This window comes from Stegodyphus dumicola, chromosome 12 (genome assembly GCF_044657685.1).
Source record: "Stegodyphus dumicola isolate Sdum_Otavi_A_Nest chromosome 12, ASM4465768v1".
Lineage (NCBI taxonomy): Eukaryota > Metazoa > Arthropoda > Arachnida > Araneae > Eresidae > Stegodyphus > Stegodyphus dumicola.
The window spans coordinates 48,462,953-48,484,015 of NC_140779.1; the positions used below are offsets into that span (position 1 = coordinate 48,462,953).

General features: G+C 31.9%; 1 protein-coding gene across 1 annotated transcript in view; it reads right to left on the reverse strand.

Annotated features, from left to right (window-relative positions):
• Polr1A (RNA polymerase I subunit RpI1) overlaps positions 1–21,063 on the reverse strand; it is a 150,626-nt gene that overhangs the window by 83,346 nt on the left and 46,217 nt on the right. The window contains exons 6-9 of the mRNA XM_085827699.1: positions 14,561–14,768; positions 14,062–14,193; positions 13,841–13,975; positions 7,710–7,930 (exon numbers count right to left, since the gene is read on the reverse strand). Of these exons, the coding sequence (XP_085683825.1) occupies positions 7,710–7,930; positions 13,841–13,975; positions 14,062–14,193; positions 14,561–14,768 (696 nt within the window). The remainder of the gene's footprint in view (positions 1–7,709; positions 7,931–13,840; positions 13,976–14,061; positions 14,194–14,560; positions 14,769–21,063) is intronic.

The window sequence follows — 21,063 nt, forward strand, 5'->3', positions numbered from 1 at the left end:
GCAATCAGTATGTTTAATTGCTGTGTGTATTAGACATTTTATTAAATCCATTTATTATGAATTACCGCCCAGACAGTAAAGCGGTTCGTGACTCTGGTTGCCGTACCGAAGAGCCTGGGTTCGAATCCCGGATAGGGCATGAATGCAATTTGTTCGTCCTCTTCATAAGTGGCAACAGTGGCCCACGTATTAGTTCCCTCCTTAATAATATGACCGGCCTTAATAGTGATCAATGTCTATAAACGGCTACTACCTGCCATTGGAAAAAAAATTATGAATTGGTTTTTTATTCAACATAACACACATTTTCCATAAATAGTTAAAATGCATTATTCAGTTACAAGTGAAAGTACTTGCATGAACTATTTTCCATCATTGTTTCACGTAAGAACAAATAAAAGTACAATTTTCTTATGCACCTGTGATTGTCATATTATTTGGATTACGGTAAATACTGCTAAGATGCTTCTGTGGAGGACTTTCTAAAGGAAACTGGCTCATGTTCACATCACCCGTTAATAAAAGCAGGAAAAGATCTTTATTTAATTGAATGCAACGAAACGTTTAAGAAGAATGATGTACTCATAGAGAACTTTCTAAAATAAAATGATTTGTATTCATGTTACACATAAGGAAATCCATGGAGCTATCTAAACATTTAGATTGCCAAAATGGGCATCCGATTTGAACTAGTAGTATTCAAAAGACGACTTATTACTCTGCTGAGCGAAAAATCTAATTGCTTTTGAAGTTATATTGTAATTCGAAAAATCATTGTATTGCAATTATTATTATTATTATTATTATTATTATTTATTTTTTCCCCAATGGCAGATTGGGAACAGTTACAGTGCAACACAGTCCATTAGTCTATACAAGGCCACAAGTTGCAGTCACTTTATTGTGGAGGCATCTAATATGTGGGCCACCATCGCCTCCTATGAAAGGACGAACAGTTAAAGCCATGCCTTCTCCGGGATTCGAACCCAGGCCCTTCGGTATCGCAGTCAGGCTTCCCTAACCACTATACCATCTGGGCGGCACAATTAAAATTATAACTGCATTAGTTGTAGTTTTAACTACAAAGTAACTACAATGAATTACCAGCTTTTCTCAGTCAATAACAGATAGCTTTAAAGATAAATGGAAGGTCTTATAATTTGTCGAATGGCAATATTCTAAGAAAGTGTAGTCTCCAGGATGGTCGAAGTTTAATTACAGTCTTACATTTCCAAGATTATTTCTGTTCACCTCATCCATTAATTTTGGAGACAGAATCATGTCTAGAGACATTTTTTTCTGAGAACAGTATTTTATATAATAGAGGAAAAAAAATAATGCGTCTCCCTCAAGGTGCAGGAAACAACGAGTACTGATAAATTTAATTGAAATTACAATTATAATTCTAGTTAATACAAATACAATGTTACTTTAACGGTTAGAATTACATTATAGTTCTAATGGCAAAAATATCAAATGAGTGTTGTAGATTAGTATACTTTTACTTATCACAATATTAAACTTTTAATACCATTTTATTTTATTTAGCTTATCACAATATTGAGCTTTTTAATACCGTTGATACTGAAAAAATGTTTTACTACTGTCACGAAATGTATATTCGATAATAGTTTCTCATTGATGTTTTTCTTATATATTTTTCTGCATAATTCATAAATGTTTGCGATGGAAATAATTCTGAGGCTTTTATAATACTTCTAAATTTTCATGAAATAAAGTTCCATTAAGGTTTACTTAAAGGAGACTCTCAGTGCAAGCACTCGAAAAGAAGTTATGCTACATTTACATATAATGAAATGGTTGAATGTACAGTATTTACTTGTAACAGCGGTGCTCAATATATCGCGTTTTCTGAAAGAATGCATATGTTGTCTAAAATCAAATTTAAATCACTATAATCAGAATAATTGGCTAAAGTATTAAATTGTAATTTTTACAGCATCAATCGAATTAGTGGATTTTATTGAAGATAAAAATGTGTTGACATTGACAAGCTATATTAGTTTTTGTACTATAATGAATGCTAGCTATTAGCTATATGAATATAATGAATGTACTATAATGAATGCTACCTAGTAGCTACTCTAGCTAATAGCTAGAGTAAAACTCAGGATATGGTAACATTAAATAAATAAATAAATTAAATTTAAAAAAAAAGAAGAAGCAGAAAACGAAAGCGAAAAGGCCTGAATACATTCGGAAAGAGAAGGCTTACTATGGTGAAACATTAGAAACATGTAGACAAAGTGTTAATACTACATGTGAGAAAATACTAAGGACAAATTGAAGTACATCATAGCTACGTTTGGTGCTTTCTATATTATTTGTATCAATATTAATATAAGTACCGAAAAATACTTAAAAAATAGGTATTTTCGAAAATTTAAAGGAACAAAATTGCAGTCTGAAAATTTATAGCAGCGGAACTTTTGAAGTAATTTGATGCCTTCTGAAGGTCGCCATGAACATAACAATTTATAACTGTCAGCTTTTACAACTAGGAATCAGATAAACTCTATTGTTTGGTAAATCGGACTGTCTAGTAATGTTTTCGGTATTGTCTATTTTCCGGGAATGGCGATGTATGCAAGCTTTTTCCTCTTTCTGCCCTAAGAATAACAGCTCATAGGGGAAGTCTGAAAAATATATAACCCTTTCATATATGTACTCACACCCTGATATTCACAATAGTGTTTCTTTATTTAGATAGCTTTGAGCATGCAAATTCAGTAAAAATCAGAAAACAAGTACCATACTTATAACAAAGCAGGTTATCTCAGTAAATGAAGGGAATTAAGTACCGGCGGTGGCAAGATTTTCCCATGGTTTGTAGACTAAGTAATTTATTCCTTTCAGAAAATTTTCTCGGAAAGCAAATCATCACTTACGGATAGAAGAATGTTCTAAGAACTACGGGATAAATTTATAATGGAAATAAAAGAATGGAAATCGGAAACTCTTTTCTAGTAATCATTTTACTCCTCAAATGTTGGTTTCAGTATCACCTTTTTAAGGAAATGACACATGAAATGGATTTCAGAAACTGAATCTCGAAATCATCAATAACTATCCAATATTCTGCATTTGTAAATATTTATTTAATTTGCATTTCAACCAAATGTTGAAAACAAAGGGGAAAAAATCTCCTTACAAAAGGAAAAAAAAAAAAAAAAGATTCCCATTCTTTTACAGTGATATTCCATTAAATTATATCAGAAAATCATATCACTGTTGGATGCAATAAATACTAATTTCAGACATGTTGCCTGTTTATGTCGTTAACTCTCTTCTGCAACTGAACACTGGTAGTTTTGCCTAAGTTTGAATTTCGGCGAATGCGTTCGTTGCTTGGTATTTTGGTGAATTTTAGGTTGAATATACCAAACCAGTTTCCCTGAAAAAGTTATCTGCAAATGCATCCTTTTCCTCAAGCAGGTGCCCATCGTATGCTGCCTGACGAATGTGCAAGAATTTTTCTCCTTTTACACAGCTTTCATAATCACATATTACCCACCAGCGGCCGAGCGGTTAAGACGCTGACTGAACACTGGTAGTTCGGTCCGAGGTTCGAATCCCGCGAACGGGCTGGCTGCATGGTCGTTTTCGTGGTTTTCCCCATGTGTAACGTGTATACGAGCCAGTTTCCCTTAGAAAGTCCTCCACGAAGGCATCCCTCCATTTAGGCAGATAACCCTCGTGTGCTTTGCCTTGAATAGTACCATACCAATAATACCATAATCACATATTATATTATTGAATATTTTCAATTTGCAAAACTATAAGTTATGGAAAACTCAATGACATATTTATTTAGATTAATAAAAAGATAAAAATTAAATGCGTCATCGGCATCATTTTGTTAGTAATATCATTATATAATATATTGTACTTCTTTTTTTTTTTAAGTGTACTGGGGAATTAAAGAAAATTTCTCAAAAGTATCATCATGTTTTCGTAAACTGATATATAGTGTTAAATTATTATATTAAATTTCAGTTTATTATAGCAGAAATCGTAAATAGCTGCATTGTGTATAGCTCTTGCTTCACTGAGCTTTCGGAAGTTAATCTGCGTCCATCCGCATAATCGAGAAGCAGGTCGATTTGTTTCTCAGTGCAATTGCTGTGGGATCTTAATTCTACTGACCGATGTTCTATAAATTTAAAATATTTTGCCCTGCCTAAATTCTGTAGCTCTCTACATTCTAAAACTTTTGCCGTTGTCAAGTGCCAAATTCTTAGAATTTCGCCATCCCTAAATTTTCTTGTTCGATGCCTCTTTAAATTCTAAGAATTTTTCAGCCATTAATCTGCCTCCTGGCCAGACGTGTTTTTTGATGCCACATATGTCACTGAAAAACGTTGAAAAATCGGAATTTTTAAAGCAAACTTCCTACTTTTCATCAAATAAATTTTATCGATTAGCAGTGCTATGGAAGCATTAAAACATTTATGTAACAAATACACAAATACTTCAGAAACATTTTTTTTCTCTCTACTGAAGAAAGGACTGTCTCTGACTACCTGCGAATTTGATTAAGTTTTATCCAAAATCTACGTCAAAGCGTTTCTTTTTGGCCTAATATTAAATTTTACATTGGCATGTTCCTGTCCCTGCTTGATGTTGACAAGATTTATTCAAAACTTACCGTTCTTATTTTTTATTTTAAAACAAACAATTTAAATGGAAATCCTCAGCTTGCTTTTATTTATTCAAATAATAACATTTGATAATGTGAATTGAGATCTCTAAGTAATTTGCGTATTTGAACCCAAAAAAATGTTAAACACCAATTTTGAAGCTTTTGTTTTGGTTTGCTTTATTTTTCCTTCAAAGCACGCTAGAGCTATCTGCCTAAGGGGAGGAATGCCTCAGTGGAGGACATTCTAAGAAAAACTTACTCGCGCTCACATTATGCACAGAGAAAACCACGAAAATTCCACTTTGAAAGGTAAAAGTGTCTAATTTTTTAGAGCGAGATTTTCCTAACAATGAATTTTAGCAATTTAATACAAGTGCTATATTTAATTAAGAATTAAAACAATGTTCTTTTGTGATTTACGTAAGGTAACTCTTTCTGTCAAAAATAATCATATGAAAATGCACCGAATTTCAGTACCATGTAATTTAGTTCGGAAACTGAGAGGTATCTGTGACATCTTGTCTATATGTAGAAAATTTTTAATAAGGTTATTATGACTGAAATTTATTTCAAAATATTCAATATTTCATAACTTCTATCAACCAATAAATGCAATAAAGGTAAACTCCCCTTTTATAAATATGAAACAAGATAAACGAAATAAATTTGTGGTAAAATGAATTACAAACATTATGTCGAAATGACTGACACTGAGCATGTGTTTGTTATTTTAATAGTAATTTAATTATCAATTACATGTAGCTTTCAATAGGAATTAGGTATTTTAAGCCTCTTATAAATTTTTTCTTAGCGTTAAATCTCGATAACATGAATCAAAAGCAGAAAATTAGTTAAACTACACTGTCTCACAAGTCATAAGATTATATTACTGAAATATGCATATAAAAACAAATTAACATTCTATTAACGTACATTAAAATACCAAAACGCAATAAAAATCAATAACATTTATACTGAAAAAGCAACAAAGCCGGGCTTATGTGAATCACTAGAAGAGGCGCCAAATTGGCTATACGAATTCGAAAATTACTTTAATTATTAGGGGAAATAGGCTTCGTCAAACTTAAATCAATAAAACAAACGAAAAAAATTGCAAGAAAACCTGGAAATTAATGCAATATGCATTTCAGTGTTATTTCTTATTTATCAAAAACGAATTTCTTAACGTTTTCATTTGAAAATTATAAATAATTGGCTACATTATTTCTCTGAATTTATAAAATTACGATTAAAAAATACTTTAAGAATTATGGTATAATTATTCTATAAGAGTTATGACATTTTGATTTAATACAATTACTTTTGCTTAATACAAGTGTAGCTATTTTTATATTTATATGGACGCGCATTGACCTTTCTGCCTCAGGTGAAAAAATATCTTGGCACGGCTCTGATAAGCAATTAAGATTAGAAATATGCACAAAATTAGTAACAAGGCAATACAAAACTTCCTTTTCTGTTTTGGAAAAAAATATCTTTTTTCGTCTAACCAAAGCATGGACACAAAACATGTTCTTTCCTCCGTAAGGGCAAAAGCAGCCCATCTGCTTAATCACCTCTAGGCGGTAAGCAAAGGACAGTAGGAAACCATCACTTAAGTGAAACGACTTGTTGATCGCCCTACAAGGAGGGAGGAAGAAAATCTAACAAAGGCCGTTTTCAGGACAATTTTGGTTCACTCTAAATGAAAAAAAAATTGTAAACATGGTTAATTTTTACTGCAGTTTTCGAGGCGTGAATAGATTTGAATGCGAGCCGCCCGGTGGGTTAAAGGAATTCCTGACCTTTGATAAAGCATTCTCCTGGGGAGCACAGCTACAGATCCTCCCATATGTCGTTGACCACCTGTACATCTCCTGTATGCAGCCGACTTGTGGCTTCTGTTTCTTATTCGCTCTCACGTGTTTTGGTTCGATTAAACGGATTTTAGGTCCAAATAAGCGAATAATATTAGGCTTATGTACATGGATTTGTTTCGGTTCTTTAGGATTCGGTCCGAAAAAGCAGCTGGTCCGATTATCCGGTGGTCCAATGAATTGGATTCGACTGTATATTAATTGCATTCATAGCATTCACCATGCAGGCTTTTCATCATCAATAAAAGGTATCCATGCGCATTTGAGTAAAAATGAGTTAAAAAAAAAAGATCAACTCTCCCACTGTGTGAAATCGAAAAATCAAAGGCAGAGCACATCACAAATGTATTACATATTTTTGACAAAATAATGCATGGAAAGTCATATGTGTAAATTCCGAAAAGTATATGAGCATTTTATTTTTTCATAGAAGTAACAAATATGGTATTTTTTAAACCAACTGAAAGATAAACTTGCAACATTTAGAGACCACCAGCATTAGCACGGGATGCTTCCTAAAACTGGATGACAATTTTTCAGATGTATTTGTGGTACTGCATAATAATACCTCACTGATGAAACACACTTGTTTTTATTCCATTGGTAATACAACAGAAAATCAATAAAAGCCACTTCATCTATTATGAATTAACAGAAGGTTGCAATAGCACTAAAATATTAATTTTAATTAACAATAGTGAAAGAAATGCAATAAAGAAAGCTCTGCAATAAAACTTTTTGTACATGAGGTTATGGAAGTGCAAGGAGTTGAAGGGCCCATACTATCCTCCCTGTATCATCAAAATGTAAATAAAGGGGTTTAATCGTTAGACTTGCACCTTAGAATTAATAGAAAATGCTTTAAAACAAAATCTAATATAATTAGGATGTGAGTGCATGTCCAATTTAAGTTATAATTAACAGAAAACATTTAGTTAAAAATTTTGCTTTTGTAATACTAAAGCTTAATTCTCAAGAACAAAAAGCTAAGAGAAAATGTCACATAGCATTTTATTCTTGAACACTAAAACTAATAAACTCACTCAGATTTTGTCTTCTTTTGTTATTCGTAATTAAATTACATATGAAATAGTTAAAATAAGGATTTAAATCTATATAAAAATAGAAAATAAATATGTTAAAAAAGTAAATAAATTAGTTTTATATACCCTGGATAAATGTTCGGTCCATTTTTAACAGCTTGACGCAATTTTTCAAAATTCCACTGTGAAGCAGGCTCAGGAAAAGTTAGTTTCTTTGCAAATACCAAAGGAATGCCAATTTCATTTACTTGTATGTATGGATCAGGTGAGATCACAGATCTTGCTGCATAATTAACTCTTTTACCCATCATATTCATACGAAATAAACCTTCTTTCTTTTCAAGGATCTGTAAAAAAGCGAGAAAGCATAAATAATAAGGACAAGTACAGATCAAAAGCAACAAAAATTTCAAATAAAAATTAAATCGGAAATGAAATGTCTGCCAAATTAAAAAAATAAATAAATACCCAAATTTAACACTACACTTTTCTTACATCTTTCCCTTTTCTCTTTAGTAAATTCTTAATATATTATGAACATATAAAGGTGACAGCAAGCATGGTTTACCAAGTGTCCGAAGAAAATCTTTTAGACAGGGAGAAAAGGCAAGATAGTTGAATATTTTCAGAGGATTATACATAATTAGAAAATTTTAAAAATATATTTTGTTTTTAGATTAATTACTAATTCTGAAGCAACTTAATTTGCTAAACTATTGTAACAGGCAAAAAAACTGAAATGTATCAAACCATACTTGAATGAATTATGACTGCATTATAATTCTATAGCTGTCAAACAAATAATTTACTTGAACACACTAATTACCAGTTTGATTTAATTTTAATTTATACAATATTCAGCCTCATATTGACATTCATTTAACAGAAAAATTATATGTTATTTAACAAGATAAAAGCCATCACCAAATATAAATGTTTATGCATCCACTATCAATTTAAAATAAATTTATTTAAAAAATTTTATATATCAATTTAAAAAGAAATTCTAATATAAAACTAAGAAAGTGTTTTGGGATGATTCTTTTTTTTTTTTTTGAGGGGGGGGGGTATGTAAATTACAGAGAGACTAAAATTTTTTCTGTGAATGAGATACTATGATAACTCAAGCTATCAAAACAGTTTACAGTTTCACAGAGTTATAGATAATAGCATGCAGTGACAGAATTATGAGCATTTAAGGTTAGATTATTTATAGATGAAAACAGTGGGAAGAAAATATCCTCAACATATTGCACAATTTTTGAAAACAAGTAAACATGTACTAATAAATAAAATGATTTGGATATTTTTAAATTATCTTTATGACACTTCATTATAAAAATATATTTAAGGAAACCACAGCACCATTTACGTATTTAATGTTTCCATTTATCATATGTTATGTTCTTAGGTTCACAGGCATGTCTCTTAAAGCTGTGTTCACATTTATCCATTATGAAAAGCAGGAAAAAACTAATGTTCCACGTACATCAAATTCATACCATTGCAGAAACTTCATTTTAAAAGTTGCCATATGCACGTTAGATGGCTCCTCATATAGGAAATGGGGGAAAACATGTATTTTTGTGTGGCGCCTTGGTTTTTTGCAATTCTATTTTTTAATTAAAATGGATCCAATTTCTGTTAAACATATGTTACTTCTTCCTTTATGTAGGATTCCTTCCTTTATGGAACTTTCGATTATGTCAAATAGAATTTCCGAGGCTGGAGCTGACAAAGGATCAACAAAGGGAAAACATATTTCGATGTCCATCAAACAAAAAGTGGAATTGCTGCAAAAAATAGATAAAGGCTCGCAGAAAAGGGGGGGGGCATGCAATGAACTGGAAGTTGATCTGTCAGCCCTATCCTCATCTTCAGAATAGATGTTTTTATTTTATTCGGCTTATAATTCCTCACTAAATGTAGTGTTTCATCTTGATGTACTCCGATATAATTTAAATCAATTTCCTCGTCATTATAAATATCACGAATACGCATCAAATAGTTTTCTGGTTGCAATTTTCTAACTTCGACTCTGGATAATGTATGCTTTACGCATGCGCGCATTGAAAGAAATGTTTAATGAAGTAAACAAATAAATATTAAGCTTTTTTTTTGGTAAATTTTGATACCCTTTAGATCAGAATTGCTCTTTATTTCATAAATTATGGTTTCATATTTTTAATTTTATAATTTCTACATGCCATCATACCAGATTTAAACTGATGATGTATAATCCGGAATCAGCGAAGTCCCGACGAGTCCAGATTAAAGACTTTTGACTGTAGTAAACTTCCTTTCAGTAAAAATAAGAGTTTTCTATTTTTTTTTTTTTTTTAAATAAATGATTTACTCAGCACCAGTTATTTAAAACTAAGTAAGCACTTGCTAAACTTTTAGGTTAAAAAAGCAACCTTATACTAATGCCAATAGTGCTTTTGTTAGCATCTCTTGAAACGGCTTTTACACAGATTGACGTATGAACAGCGCCAAATGCTCATTATTATAAGAAGGATAATGATTGTTGTTATAAGAAAATCCACTTTGAAGGCAAAAAACATGTTTGTAGTCAATGAAAAATAAAAGCACACTTCTTGTGCACAGTAAAAAGTAGGCATGGTAGATAAACATTTGGTGCATTTACATAACAATCAAAGATGTAAAAACATGGCCCAAATCCACAAAACAAGGATCTAGTATCACCTGACATTTCTTTCTCTTCATCTTCCGGAAAACGTACGAGTATCTGCAATACTAAGAAACCAACAATAAATTTATATGTAATTGATTTTTTAAAAATACCAACACTGTTATAACATTGCTCTTGGTGATATTTGTATCTACAATCTTTGGATCTAAAGGCTAACATTTAATCCATTAAGCTACAGGAGCAGCCTTAAATTGGTGCAGATTTTAAGTAAAATTCAAAATCTAGGATTTTGAAATCTATCCTAATTTTCTCACAACAATCTACTGTATTAGATTATTGCATAAAAGTTATCAACTGTACCTCATTTATGGTCAATAATTATAGTTAACTTGAGAATTTTCTCTTAAAAAATTTATTATGGTACTCTATTAACTCATTCATTTTAATTATCATCTGAAATTTTTATTAAGATTATTCCACTTTATATTTTCCCCAAGAAGACTTTTTGAAAGTATATTAATTAAAAAACTGCAGTATTAACTGAACATTTGAAAAGAGATACGGGAAATGCACTTAAAGCGAAAAGGCTTAAGACAAAATATCAGTTAACATGAAATAATTCAATGGTCCTGACAAACTACTCTGTATTTTCATGCATTTTTTTCTTTTAACACAAAAAGAATTCCCTTCTGGGAATGAACAAAATACCAGCCACGCAGGTAAGGAAAGAGAGGTGGTTTCGCATGTTTAATAAAAAGGAGGCTAACTTGGCTTGGAAATACCCTTGGAATAGACTGTGACATGAACTAATTTTGTTTATCTAAGCTACTTTCCCCCTCCACCCATACAAATGGCACACAAAAACATATCATCTCTCATCAGTTGGAATTCAGTGATGAGTACATCGCAATTTGTGTAAAAATCAGCAAGTTTAGCTCGCGCCAAAAGAAATGAAGGAGGAGGATATTGTAACTGAGCCAACACTTAATGAAATGTTTGAGAAAGTTTCTATATTATTGGACTGTAGTACTGCTTCATCGGAAGAATTTGTTGCAGTATATGATAATAAGGAGGCAGGCAAAGACAGCTCCAATTATGGAAGACAAAGACAATTTGAAGTATGTTCAAAGCTTAAAAAATATCAATGATGCAGATTCCAGTGATGAAAATGAAATGACTATGATATATAAATGAAATGCAGTTCCTGTTCCCACATTATCCAAAATGAAGAACATCATGAGACACATGCGCAGTTATTTAGATATACATTTCAATGGTAAAATGAATAACAAAACGGATAACATCAAACAATATGTTGATGCTAAAAAAGACAATGCAAAGAAAAATATCAGATTATTTTCCAAAAACTCAATAAAGGTTTCTTTTTTTTTTTTTTTTTTTTTTTTTTTCCAAAAAACTTGAAAATTTTGTATTAAATTAAGTTCTAGTGGATGTTTTTGTTTCATTGATTTTTTTAAAATACATGCACATATCTACGTACTCTAATAAACTTAATTTTGTTGAATTTATATATACAGTCAAAAGTCTTTAATCCGGACTCATCGGGACTTTGGCAATTCCGGATCAATTTTACCGGATTATACATCATCAGTTTAAATCTGGTAAGATGGCATGCAGTAATTATAAAATTAAAAATATGAAACCGTAATTTATGAAATAAAGAGCAAATATGATCTAAAGGGTATCAAAATTAAAAAAAAAAAAAACTGAATATTTATTCGTTTACTTTATTAAAGATTTCTTCCAGCGCGCATGCGTAAAGCATACATTACGCATAGCCGAAATTAGAAAATTGCAACCAGAAAACTATTTGATGTGTACTCGTGATATTTATAATGACGAGGAATTTGATTTAAATCATATCAAAGACAGAGTACATCGAGATGAAATACTACATTTAGTAAGGAATTATAAGCCAAATAAAATAAAAACATCTGCCCTGAAGATAAGGAGAGTGCTGACAGATCAACTTCCAGTTCATTGCGCGCCTCGAAGTCCCCCCTTCCCCCACAGAGCAGCGTGAAATTGATAAACAGATTTTGGAATGGTTAGAAAAACAAAAGATATGCCTTTATCCTTTTTTTTTTTTTTTTTTTTTTTTTGTGCAGCAATTCCACTTTTTGTTTGATGGACATCGAAACATGCTTTCACTTTGTAGATCCTTTGGTAGCTCCAGAATCGGAAATTCTTTTTGACATAATCGAAAGTTCAAGCTTACTTTTATAAAATTGCTCTAACAGCCTGCAAAAAATAATAAGCCGGATCCAATTCGAAGAGTAAGGAACAACGCAATCTGCAGAATTAACTAAAATAGATAATTAGATAATTTTAACTTAGCTTATACCATCCATTATACATTAAACGTGCATGCGTAAAGGTATTATGCGCATGCGTAAAAGTATTATGCACATGCCTTAACGCATTATGCGTTGATGCATGCAGAGAAAGTTCGTAGCTTTGAGGTACAGATTATAGATCATTCCGGATTATGGACGTCCGAATTAAAGACTTTTGACTGTATTAGATACTTTTATATGGATGTTTTAATTATTGCATGTTTCAAATTTGCGATTTGTATAAAGCAGGTCCATAAAAGTTATGACAAAATGATAATAAACACGCTTTTGCTTTGTAGATAGATCCTTTGACAGCTCCAGAATCGGAAATTCTATTTGACATAATTGAAAGTTCAAGATTACTTTTATAAAATTGCTCTAACAGTCTGCAAAAAATAATAAGCCGGATCCAATTCGAAGATTAAGGAACAACGCAATCTGCAACATTAACTGAAGTAGATAATTAGATAATTTTAGCTTAGCTTATACCGTTCGGTATACATTAAACGCGCACGCGCAAACGTATTATTGCGCATGCGTAAAAGTATTACACGCATGCGTTAACTCCTATGCGCATGCGTCAACGCATGCGCAGAAAGTTTGTAGCTTTGAGGTCCGGATTAAGGACTTTTGACTGTATATATATTTTCCATATTCTTAAGCACAAAAAATATTTCAGTCCCTAAACAATTTTCGCTGTATTTGAAACCGATGTGGCAAGACTTCGAAGTTGAGTCAACTTGCATGGTCTCCGGAAAATACTGCATCCGAACTCGCTTCAGATTGGTTGCTGCTTTCTGCCCAAATGTGTGATCACACTGAGCCTTAACACATAAGCAATATTCTGTGTAATTTCCAAGACATATGAATAAGTCATGTTAAACTAATAAATAAAATGGTTCACAAGTACATTTCTTACTGAGCTAACAAGTTATTAGTGCAATATTCCATGCAAGTTTTTCAACATATACAAGTAGGTCATGTTAAACTGTTCCTAACTAATTTATAAGTTGAATAAAAAGAAATAGTTGTTGAAACAGTTGAATAAAAAGAAAAGTAAAATTAATACATTTTTATTTCATTTCTAAAATTAAATGCTAGTATATAAAGAAAGCTTGACTTGCATTATGTTTTATAATATCAAACAACAGTGGGAAAAAATGGCTAAATTTTAACTCAAAGCTGATCATTTAAGAACAAATTATGAATTTTTTAAAAGAATAAGCATACAGTGAATACTAGCTTACTTGTTTGATGCCTTTTGAAAAGTTTTCTTTACTTTGCTCACAATCAAACAGTTCAGCTACATGCCTTTGTAAAGATTGATACACATAATTAAACTTGTCTCCTTCAGATTTGCCAGGAATTTTATTTATTAATGCCTATGAAATAAAGAGATGAATGAAAAAAGAAATAAAGAAATCCACTAAAAGGTTTTTAAAAAAATAATTAAATGCTTAAAAACTACCTTTTCATTTTCATCAATATCTACACGCTTAGCAAGTCTCCATATATTTTGGATAAGTTTACAATCACTGAGAATATCTTTGAATTTCAGGGTTTGTTGATCAGCATATTTTTTACCTTTCATAACAATCAGCTGGAAATAATTAAATAAATAACATTTTTTAAGATTATAAAATACAAAAGACAAACAACAAAGCTAAAATTTCTCATAGACTTGCATGTTCTTCCATTACTAAATACTGAAATAACTCTATTAATTAAGGAAATTTAAATGAAAGAATCTGCTATGGAACAATTACAGAATGATACTGTGAATAACCATACTGGCAAACACTAATAATCACACAACGTGAATAACTAAAGACGTAAATAAGAATGTTGAATGTGGCAATGTTAATAATTATGCAACATGAATAATTATACTGATGAATATAAATCACATTGAATATGAAAATATTAATAATAATACTTGTTAATATGAACAACATGAATAATCATACCGGCCGAAATCTTGAAGGAGGTACAATAACTGAACTCAGGAAAAATATATCAACTGCAACATTCTGCTGTTTTTCTTCTTGAGCAAGGATTCTGTATAAGCACTGCAGGATATCTTTCTGATTTTTCCACAAAATATACATATGATCCCTTGCCTTTTCGGGTGTTATTTCTTTATTTCCTCTGTCCTTTTCTGACTCTAATTTTACTCTGTTAGTTAAAATATCATTTTAAAGCTTTGTAAAAGTTTTAAAATTTATATCTAAATGCATAAATAATTATTAAAAAACAAAACTTATTAAAACTAAGATATCAAAACGTTTCATTATATTGCAACATTCTAAAAATTTCAAAAGACAATATATATGTAAAAAATAAGATATAAAAGACAACCACTAACAAAATTTCTAACTTAATTAGTAATAGCCTGTGGGAAGTTATTTAATTTACTCAACAGTTATTTTATATTTACACAACTTTCCTATCGCTCTTGCTTTCAACCAAATGCAAAATGACTAGTGTGCATGTATTCAAATGAGGTAGAAAGAAGTTAGTATTTAAGGTTTTGTAAGGTGAAATCATAGTGTGTTCTGCCTGAAGGCCATATTACTAACTTTGATTACATAGTGATTAGACTTCTGTGGTATTAAGCTATTCTTGCCATTTAGGCTTGCTACACTGACTTTTCAAGTCACAGCCAGCTTGTGTGATAATTAACCTGTGGAGCCATTAGACCAAACTTAATTTAATTTTAAGTTACTCTTTACCTTTTTGAGTGAAGCCAAAATTGCTGGCTTTTGCAAGCATAAGTTGGTGCCATCCATTAAATTTGAGTTAACTGAGTGTTCTTTATACCCTTCTCCTGACTTTGTAGTACTTTAAAGGCTGTAGCATTTTTTCTGCGCTCCACACGAGTACGCTAGCAATGTAATGAGACAACGACACAACGAGACGCATTTCACAGGCAAAAAGTCATCCAAATGAAGACACGAGCGAAGTCTGTATTTAGCCAATAGAATTATTGAACAGAAAAAATCATGTGACACTCTTAGAAGGTTTTTAAAGAAAATTGTGGTGGTTTGGAAATTTGATAGCTACTGACCTCTACCTTCTCGCTTTCGTAGCCGAAATGGTTCCTATCAATGATTTCTGCTGGATGAGCCGTCCCAGGGAGACAGCCGTCCTTCAAGAATCCTACCACTAAAATTTAATTTTGTTTATTCCTTTTGCATATTAGGCATTATGGCTTCTTCATTCATGTGAAATAAAATAATCTCCTGGTGTATCTTGAAAGGAGGGCTCTCCACTCATTGGTTATGTTAGTAATGTTAAAAGTATGTTTAATTTTTGTGTTCTTCAGCTAAAGTTGTTAACCAGCCACCTCTTAATAATTGTAGTGAAAATTGTGATTTATCATGACACTATCAGCAATGTAACCAAATCCCTTTATCACCATAAATAAACGTTAGTTTGATTTTACTTACCTTGTATTGTAATTAATTTGACACTGTACCTTAGTCATAGAATGGGTTACCTGCAATTTTTTTTTTCACAACGCAATATATATTGTCTGATTATAATGATGTATGTTCACCTTGATTACTCCTGCTAGAAAATTTTTACTTATGTTTGCACATATTCACATAATTACCTACTACAATATAGGTATTAACATGAACTTTCAATTGCACAGTAATGATATTTAGTAGTAATTATTGCATATGATCTTATATTGTTCTATACTTAATATAGAACAATTGTTTTGGATGTTAAAATTTATAAAACTGTACAAAATTTAAATTTACAAAACAGTATATAAAGAGAAACACCATCCACCACATAATAAGGTAAGCTTCGTATTTTTTAATTTTCCCCCTTCCCTTGGCTTGCTTGTTTATGTGTAGTATGGGGGTACATGCAATGGAATCTGTCTAATAAGGAAAGTGTTTTATAATTTGATTATTCTGCATATATTATGAAACAAATAAATTACCGTAATTTCCGGAAGAAAGGCCGCATCAGCGTAAACGCCGCACTCGAGAAAAATGGCGGGAAAAAAATTAAAATTACACAGAAACGCCACTTCAGCGTAAACGCTGCAATAGATTAAATTGCGCATGACATCGTCGTGGGCTGTATAGATGCAAAAACTCAACCTAAATCCTCATATATGACATACCATCTCCCTTCGGAATAGTTTTTCGTTTAAAAATGATCATCGGCTTTAGCTTGTCACCGTTTGCGGCACAAGCTAACACACATGTAAATGACGTTCTTTCATGCCCCGTCATAAACATAGATACAGTTTTTGCACCAGTTTCATCAACAGTTCTATTTGCAGGAGAGTCGAAAGCTAACGGCGTTTCATCCATATTTATTATCTGCGACCCAAGAAGTTTTTTTTGTCAATAATAGCTGTCACATATTTTAGAAAAGATGACTTTTTATACTGCCAGTCAATTGGTAATTGTTGCCCGACTGTTGTTCTAGTACGCACAGAAATATTTTTTCTTTTCATAAATCTGCTACACCTCCTTTGAAATCATTTATGTTTATTCGTTTTGCTATAAATTTTGCTTGTAAGCGAATTTTTACAGTCGAAATTGCCATTCCCTTTCCTCGTTGCTCCTTTATCCAGTTTGCACGGTCGTCCTCTCAATTTGGCCACCTTACAGTACCACTTCTTTTGACTCGTTTCTGTTGTGGCATATTTTTAAGAAGTTCTTTTTCAGGTCTCCAACGTCGAATACATCTGTCGTCCACTTCAAACTCTCGAGCTGCTGCTCGATTTCCAATTTGTTCAGCACGTGAAATTACACTAAGCTTAAAACCAGCAGTATAGCTTCTGTGCCGTTTAGGGACATTTTCAAAAATCTTCCGCTCCCTTCTTACTTAAAAACTATCCAACAAGTACTTGTACCCAAACTGATGGGATCTGTATCTGGCAGAATGCCAAGAAAAATCCATTCATGCTGAAGGGGAAATACGTCAGAGTTCGTTATTGCTAGACGTGGAGTTGTGTCCGCCTTTGAAAAAAATTGCAGAAAAGGCAGGGGTGGGGAGAGGATGGGCCCTGGAAGATTCATCGAATGGCAGAGGAGAGACACTATTCGAACTGATGAGAATGTTGATTTGAAAGGGGGAAGAATGTTACTGTTCTGAGATCTCGTTTAGGGTGAATAAGGCATGTAGGTTCGTTCAAGGGAAAGAATGTAAACAAAATAACGTTCACAAAAAGCAACTGAGTGTTCTTTTGTGTGGGGACAGCACCAGTCTATGCACAATGACAAGGCCATCCAAACTATGTACAATGACCATCATAGGAAATATTTTATTTTTAGTGCACCTAAACGCCGCATGGGTAGAAATGCCGCACCCACTGAAAATTTAAGTTTTAAACACGTAAGCGCCGCGGCGTTTCTTCCGGAAATTACGGTAAAAAGAAAAATGTTCATTCAATAAAATTTCTAAAGATATGCTGTTTTTAAAGATTTGTAGAAAAATGTGATGTTAACCCAAATGCTCTGAAAGCGAGTATGTGCCTGTAAATGGGGGGGGGGGGAACACCTTTTCGGAGTAATATATGAAAGCTTTCAGATTTTTTTCTTTTGTTATTATTCTTTCTTTTCTTTTCTTTTCTTTCTTTCTTTTTTTTTTTCTTTTTTTTCTTTTTTTTTTTTTTAAATTAGAATAAGGTTCAAATTTTGGATAGTTTATGTAAAATTATGTAGAGAATAAAATATGCAATGAGGCAAAAATAAAGAAATAAATTTTACAAGAGATGCAAATATAGTATTACATAATGGGTTAATGGTTTCTATTTACAGCGCACATTTTTAAACTAAATTGAAAGCAATAATAATAACAATAAAAAATAAGAAATGGAAAAAATAAAAATAATAATAAATACATCAAATAAGAATAAAATGATTCATGATTAAACATAAGAAACACCTTTCAAAATGAGAAAAGCTAATGTTAATTAACAATTGCTACAGGTGAGGTTCGAAATTGCAATTGTTCCCTCTGCAGTTCCGCACGCTGACCACTCAGCTATCTGTCATATAAGTTTCTATGAAAAAATTACGCAACAGGTAGAAGTCATCACAAAGGCATAATTAATATTCAATAAATGAGTGCCGCAACTTAACAACTGTCCTAAAAAATTTCATAACTTTATTTTATTGAATACTCTCTCACAGTCAAATATTGGGATACTTATAGAGCTTCTTGTTACACATGAAATAACGAACATTTATAATAATTAAGGAGAATTTTGTAAGGCAGAAAATTTGGAAACTGTAATTTAATTATGTTCCTATTACTTATGGCGTTATATACAAGTGAAGCATATGGATATACTGATCGAAACATTGCTGCATAAATATACAGTTTTTTCCCTTTAATGAGACTTTGAAATTTACACCGATCTATATGGTCTGAGAGAACTGAGGATGCTGTAAACAATACTGATGATTTTATTCCTGTGGTCAGTTACAATCTCTTTAAAAAAAAACTTATCGCTATGCGGTTCTGACGCCATATTGAAAAGTGTAAACAAGAAGTTTCTTCCAATTGTGGCACATGATAAGAACTCAGTTAGCTATTGATTGTTCGTTCATTGTTGCGGATGAAATAGCTGAACATAAGCAAACTCAGTTTTACGTTCTCTGCATAATGTGAATTTACAGCAATGGAAAAAAAAAAAAAAAAACTGCAGCAACTACATTGCAAGCATATTCGTGTGGACGACCCTAAAGACTTGGTGATTATTTACAAAACAGTCTTCTAACGTTGAGCTCAGTTTATGATAACAAGCATACAAGACGTTATAAGCCCTTTCAATTTAAATACAACCCTCTTCAACAATACATATTGCACCATTTTGCGTCAGCATTTCTCCACATTGTGAAAATTCTTGCCCAATCGCTGTGCAGGATTAAAACAAAGCATTTTGAGATTATGTACGCTCTGGCCACGATACATGTATTCTCTTTTGCCGTCTAAGCTTTGCAAAAAGGACGTCTCTTTGCTTGGCTACTTCCATTCATAATTAAAAAATATGTCAAAATGAAAATTGTGGGGTGCTGACTGCCCACTTGTACTGCGTGATGCCATAAGTTGTGCCTGCTACTATGCCATCAGTGTATTACCACCTCTATAATTATGAATGTTAAATTCTCTCTTCATACCACTTTATTATTACATATTGTCTTTAGATTTATATAATAATGAGATATAATTTAAGATAACAATAAGATATATAATAATGAAACAATTTATAATAATAATAATGAAACAATTTATAATAATAACAATGAAACAATTTATAATAATGAAATAATTTGGACATTGATGACATATAAATGCATAAAGTAGTTGCAATCATGGTCATTCTAATATTTCTTCATTCACAAACAATTTGGATGTATTGCTGATAAATTGGTGTTAAATATATCCATGCTCGAATGAATTTTATATTTTTAAGGCATTGCAGTAAAGAAAGCAGTGACAGAAATCTTGTTAGACTGAGAAAAAGAGAGCAAATATGATGTGACAAGATGAAATTTCTGTTCAGAATGATGTAGCAGTTTAGATTTGTCCCCATTGGTTAATAAGTTGTTTAGATCCCCAAATCTGCAATCATTATTACTTGAAGCATCTGAGACATCAGCATTATCCAATAATCATAACGTAGATCAATTTTGAAATGATGCACTTACTATAAGCACTTCTTATTTTTTAAGAAAGGTCAAATAACCAAACTGAAATGGAAAATTAAGAGACTATTACAAATTAGAGTTAGAATTTTAATTTAATTATTTCTTTTTAATCTTACACATATGAAGAGATAAAAAGAGAGGAAAGGCAGAGTGTTAATGCTTTTAGGCATGTATTGCAATATATGCTCGCTGTTTTGAATTATAAAATAAATTGATACATCCCCCATCCCATTTTTTTTACCAGCTATTGTGTTAATTTAACTGATAGATTCCTCCAATACAGTAATATTAAACCTTTATGGCAGAGCAGCCCCATGAAAATGTAAATGGCATCAAAAACTAATTTTGCTAAATGCAGTCATAATGTCAACCCTTAGTTATACAATCAATTTAGCTTGTTTAGGATTTTTATCTACCATGCGACTCCACTTTGGGGTTACAACACATAGTTTGAACCACTTGTTTGGCCAAAAAATTTCATATCAGCATGTATAATGGTTTTGCAGAACAGTACCAATTAAAAATCTGTCAATTTGAAAATCTTGAGGACTTGGAGGGCCCCATCAGTGTCCAAATGGTTCGGACTGCTGCATACTGGCAGCTTGACCTGGTTTGATTCCAGATGAATGGGCTAGCCGAATGCTTGGTTTTTGTAATTTTACTTATGTGTGACATGAATATGAGCCAGTTTCCCTTACATGGTCTTTCACAAATTCAACCTTCTCTCTTGGCAGATAGCCCTTGTGTGCTTTGCCATAGTCAAGTAACTAACACCAAGAAAT